Raw genomic sequence first — 5,938 nt, 5'->3', positions numbered from 1 at the left:
ATTGCTGACAGCTGAGGCTCCATGCGGCTGACAGTCACAGTCCTACTTGTGTATCACACACTGCCCTTTCCACAAGGCAGTCCACACATCCAGCAAACAGCTTATGTCATCAGGGCAAGCAACAAGACAGGAAAGAATGTCAGCAGGATACAGGTCACAGTATTTTACAGCAGGAAGGCAAGAGAAACATTCAAGCTCTCCTGCCATGTCCTGTCCTAATCATTAAAGGCACCTGGTTAGCGGGGCATGGTGGTGCACACCTTTAAGTCCCAGCACTCGGGGGGGGGGGGTGCAGAGACAGGTAGGTGCCTGAATTTGAGGTATCCTTAAGCAAGACACACATATAGTACAAGTTCCAGGACAAGGCTACACAGAAAAAAATCCTGCTTTGATAAATAAAAAAACAAAAGGCACCTATTAATAGTTGTACATACACCCTGTCAAAATCTCTGCCAGCAGCATCATAGTGCCTTCCTGTTAACACAAAGAACCATGATAGAAAATTATACATCAGGACCCAGAGAAAAGTTCAAGCCAGAGTCCATATCTCTGAGGAAAGGATCCTACAAGCCTATACATACCAGGAGATGGGATCACTGGGGCTGCTGGAGAAGCAGCCTATGTCACCCTCAGCAGCTAGTGAGAGGCCACCAAGCCCATCCCCTTTAGCGATGCTAAAAGAATGAAGCAGATTTATAATAAACACCTACTCAAAGCTGAGCAGAAACTATAAACAATAAAAAAAAAGTTTAACTTAAGAAGATCCTCCTTGTAGGTACAAAGACCAAAGGTCACAATTATTAGAGAGGTGAAGGCTGAAGCAGCCAGAGGAAATTCCGATGCCTGGTTTAAGTTTAAAAGTCTGAAAAACCAAGGTCTGAGCCAAAGCTCTTAGATAAATGTCCAACCAGATGATGGTAGAAGACCCTGTGTTCCCCATCCAGACTGTCCCCCCATCCTCACATTATCCACTGGGACTGCTGACCACTGATAGCATAAAGTGACCAGTTTTCCAGTGATCTGCTCTCAGATGGCAGAAGCCACGTCCCCAGAAAGACACAGGCACATTGCTACTAGGCTGGCCCGCTAGTACAAAGCTAACTACCTCAGTCACCACCCTTGCTCAACGCCTTCCTTTAGCTGGCTGGATTCTGTCAATCTCTTTTGCTTTAGTTGGGATTCTGAATACTGTTTTTGTGTTTGGTTTTATTTTGTTTGAGGGTTTTGTGGGTGTGTTTGGTTTCTAACTCAGGGTGTCCCCAAACTTCTGATCCTCCTGCCATTGACTTCCAAGGGCTGGGTGGACAGGCCTGTACCACCACACCCAATTTGTACCATACTGGGGGTGTGGGAATCAAACCCATGGTTTCTGCATGGTGAACCAGCACTCCACACTGAACTGCACCCCTAGCCCTCCTTCAACCCTTCTGTAGATATTTTCTCCTCAAGAAATGACAACTGTTGGGCACAGAAGCACATACCTCTAAGCCCAACAAATTGGAAAATGAGGCAAGAAGATTGCCACAAATTTGAGGGCAGTGCGGACTACTCAGTGAGATCCAGGCTAACCTTAAGTACAGTGTGAAATCCTGCCTCAAAAAGAGAGGAAAGAAGGAAAGGAAGAAGGGAGGGGAAATACCTATAGAGGCTCAAATCTCTTGTCTCAAGCCCCAAGCTCTGCTTCTAGGCAAAATGACCTAAGGTAGTCAAGATACAAGACAAAAGGCCCTGCTGAAACAACTTCAGGGTGTGTCCCAAGTTCCAAAAGACCTGACTGGTTACAGTTGAGAAAGGCCAGATGTCTAATAACAGCAGGAGGGAATATAAAGAGTGCTTCTGTCAGAAACGTTTATTGTTATTGTTGTTACAGTGAGTGTGTGTGTGTGTGTGTGCCACACATGTGTGGAGGACAGAGGACAGCTTTCTTTTTTCATTGTTATAGTTTAATGTATTTTAATAGCAAACTTCCAGGAACAGCACAGAAGAGAGACAACATTAAACCACGTACTTGCATACAGGACAGCTCACTTAGAAAAGTATAGTGAATGGATGGGATCTACTGGATGATAAAAATGCTACAAACCGTCAATAAGAAATTTACTTATTTTTTTAAAAATACAAAATGCTATCATTGTCCAGAGAATTTTAACAGGTTTATTTATAATTTTTATAAAGTTGAACTGTTGAAATGTGTTCACTGAAACATGTTGCTTGCATTAATGCTTTACATCTTGCATTTATATTAAAAATTCACACACAAATGAACGTGGAGAAACGCCAATACCTGATTCTGTCCCCTATGTTTCCACTCGCAATCATATACTTAGGTACCTTTGACCCCATGGAAAAAAATATCTAACATTCAGAACTACTGATAACAGGAAGAAGAGGAAAAGAAAAATTTTGAGAATGAAATGTTTCCCCTCATAGTGGACTCTTAAGCAAGTTCTCCATGTATGTGGCGTGCTAGCTGGATATCTTTTGGCATAATTGTTACACGTTTGGCATGGATAGCACACAGGTTGGTATCTTCAAAAAGGCCAACCAGATAGGCCTCACTTGCCTCCTGCAAAGCACCAATAGCTGCACTCTGGAAGCGCAGATCTGTTTTGAAGTCCTGAGCAATTTCTCGCACCAGACGCTGAAAGGGGAGCTTGCGGATCAGAAGTTCAGTGGACTTTGGATAGCATCTGACTTCACTGTGTGCCACAGTACCAGGCCTGTAACGATAAGGTTTCTTCACCCCTCCAGTAGAGGGCGCACTCTTGCGAGCGGCTTTTGTGGCCAGTTGTTTCCTGGGTGCTTTACCACCGGTGGATTTGCGAGCAGTCTGCTTTGTACGCGCCGTGGTATGGGCAACACCTTACTTACCCACCCACCTCTCCTTCAGCTGGAGCTCAGCGGCAGTGCCACGAAGGCTGTGAACACAGAGGACAACTTTCAAGAGTCAGTTTCTGCTTCCACTTCGTTGACACAGGGTGTCTTTTGTTTCTCCATACATAAAACAATGTCTTAATGGTTCTTTGGGCTAGTGCTATAATCAGCAGTGTGTGCTTGGTAGTCCCAGCACTTGGAAAAAAGTGCTGAGTTCTAGGCCAGCCTGGACTATATATGTAGTCCCCTGTCTTGCAAAATTAAAAGAAAAGTTCCTGAGGAAAGGTTAAAAAAAATAGATAAAAGATTGAGAAATAGGCTCAACATGAACACTAAGTAGCCACAAGTATAACTGGACTAGACATGTAATTCAGTTGATAGAGTTCCTGTCTAGCATGCACAATGTCCTGGGTAGGATCCCCAACACTGCAAAAACTAGATATGGAAGAATATAATCCTACCCTCCCAGAGGTAGAAGGAGAGGTAGAAGGCAAGGTAACCCTTGCCTGCATAGTAATTTCAGTAGCTAGCCTGGGGTACATGAGGCCTTGTATTTAAGGTCTCTGGGAATGGAGAGATGACTCAGCGATTAGATCACTGGCTGCTCTTCCCGAGGACCCAGTTTTGATTCCCAGCACCCACAGACAGCTCACAACCATCTGCAATTCCAGTTCCAAGGAATCTGGTGCCCTCTCCTGGCCTCTGTGGGCACTGCAAGTGTATGGTGCATCAGCGTGCATGCAGGCCAAGCTCCCGTATGCATAAAATAATGAAATAATAATTGCAAAACTTTTAAGGGCTGTTTTTGGCAGATTACCCAATGTAAGAGTTGCTGATTACAACTGCTCCACAGCTGGAGAGATGGCTCAGCAGACAGCACCTGTAACTTCAGCTCCAGAGCATCTGACATGCAGGTCTACACACACAGACACACACAGACACACAGACACACAGACACACAGACACACAGACACACACACACACACACACACACACACACACACACACACATACACACACACTAAAACTAAATCTTAAAAATAAAAAAGTTACTCCTCCAGACCACCACTGCATCCTTGCCCCTCCGGGGTTGTCAGGGTTGCAGTGATGTATTAGAGACTGTTCTTGGCTGGAAAAAGCACTTCCTGCCCCACCTCTTCCAGCTAGAAGCGTTTACCCATTAGCTCGCTCCCTCACCCCCATTCCTGTTGTGTGTATTATTAAAACCAAACCTTGTGGTGGGTGTCTTGGCTGAGCAAATTTTACTTCTTTCTTGTTGAAATCTGTTTTCAAAATGATGGATGTGTGGTTTCTTTTTCTTTTTTTAAGAGTTAATGTAAATTAGCCCCAAAATAATTCTGAGAAAAAAGAAAGTGTTGCCCAAAGAAAGTGTTATCTATCTGCATACAGTCTGAGTCAGAAAGAGAAGCCTTATCAGGATCGTATTATATATCTCTTCAGCCAGTGCCAGGAAACATAGGAATTTGACACAATGAATACCATGAATTCAGTGTAATTGTATTTCATTGAAAAGAGGGAAGGGGGGGAATGTCTCCCCTCAACCAGTCTAGCCAGTGCCATCTGAAGTCTAAAACTAGAGGGGGAAAAAAAAAACCAATTCAGCCTCTTGTTCTTCACTGGGAACTAAGTCACATTTCTTAAACACAAATCCTGAATGCCATTTGGTTACCCTGAAAGAGATGTTAGCCTATTGTTGTTGTTACTGTTGCATTGTTTTCTGGGATCTACTCACCTCTTCCTGAACACCTACGTTAGGTCTTGCAGACTTTCTCCTCTTGCATGAACCCCCTCAACCTACCCTTGTCACAAAGAATCTAATTGGCTCAGCCAAAAAGTAGCAGAAATGGGTAATAAATGTGTGTTCACTAGGTTTAATATTTCGAGTCCTTGTGCTCGAAGGGACAAAAACCGGTACCAACATAAGTGCAATATAGCTACTGATAAAACTGAAATGTCTAGAAGTATTGGCTTGAGGATCTAGCCATTCAAATGATGTGGTCCAGGCCCCTCCCTTCTCTCCACTGCACACTGAGTATATTTTGCAACTTGGGAAATCTGGTATCTCCCAGTGGTCCCTAGAAACCTCAAGATTAAATCCCCACATCCTGATAACTCCATCAAGTGCTGCTAGGATCTTCTTTTTGTCTTCCCAGTATCATCTAGGAAAAGCGCCCAGCTGAATTCCCCTTACATAGCTTGTGCCCGTTGCTGGAGCTAAAGTGATAGATGCTTTGATTTCACAGATCTTGGTCCTGTTCCTGCTCCCAAAACAGTGGATAAGGAAGATGGAACTTTGGGGACTGAAAGACACAGGGTGAAAACCAAGGTGTTCTTGTTGCAGGATATTTGATCACACTGTGAACCATGAGACTGTTGTTTACTGGGAAACCCTGCTTATAGTAGTGGTGTGGCTCAGCCTTAGCACTCATCTCTAATCCCTCTGGCTGGACTTCAGACACGGACTTAGTACACACCTTAATCCCAAACAGGAAAGGTAAAGCTAGGTTGCAGAAGGAAACACCCATGTTTCAAAGTAATGTCTGACTGAAGGGCACACAAAGTGACAAATCAAAGATCTGACAGAATAGGATGCGTCCGATTCTCATGAGAAGAGAGAGGAAAGGGAAGCTGCTTAGGAGAGCAGTGCAAAGAGAGAGAAAGGAGAGAAGGCAGATTCCTGGGAGAGTTTTAGCGAGATAGGTTGGAGAGAAAGCAAGCTAGACACGGGTAAAGGAAGAATGAGCCAGAGAATGAGAAGACGATAAGTTAGAACAGATTGCCAGAGTTAGTTTGAGGCCAAGCAGAACAATTCGGTCAGAGCCCAAGAAAGAAGATGGATTGAATCAGTCAGCTTGAAGAGGAGTTTGAGCCAGGACAGCTGAGTTTAACCAGCCAGTCAGAGCTCTGAAAGGATAAGAAAGGGTAAATGTATTTATAAATTGGAGGCTGAAAACATTCTAGGCCTAGATAAGATTGTAGAGAGGAGGCTAGAAGCTTCCGGGACTAGGCTGAGATTAGCAGATGAGGTCAGTAAGCCTCAGAG

The 5,938-nt window shown here is 44.1% G+C and overlaps 1 protein-coding gene across 1 annotated transcript; it reads right to left on the bottom strand.

Annotated features, from left to right (window-relative positions):
• Window positions 1-2,141: 2,141 nt before the first annotated feature.
• On the bottom strand, window positions 2,142-4,055 carry Gm6749. The gene is made up of 2 exons (XM_017321875.2): window positions 4,052-4,055; window positions 2,142-2,862 (listed from the first exon to the last, which is right to left on the bottom strand). The coding sequence occupies exons 1-2, from the start codon at window positions 4,053-4,055 to the stop codon at window positions 2,438-2,440; spliced, it is 429 nt and encodes a 142-aa protein (XP_017177364.1). The 3' UTR covers window positions 2,142-2,437.
• Between the last annotated feature and the right edge of the window lie 1,883 nt (window positions 4,056-5,938).

Source organism: Mus musculus, chromosome 6 (genome assembly GCF_000001635.26).
Source record: "Mus musculus strain C57BL/6J chromosome 6, GRCm38.p6 C57BL/6J".
NCBI lineage: Eukaryota > Metazoa > Chordata > Mammalia > Rodentia > Muridae > Mus > Mus musculus.
Note: the sequence above shows the minus strand (reverse complement) of the source record. Positions and strands in the feature narration are given on the sequence as shown.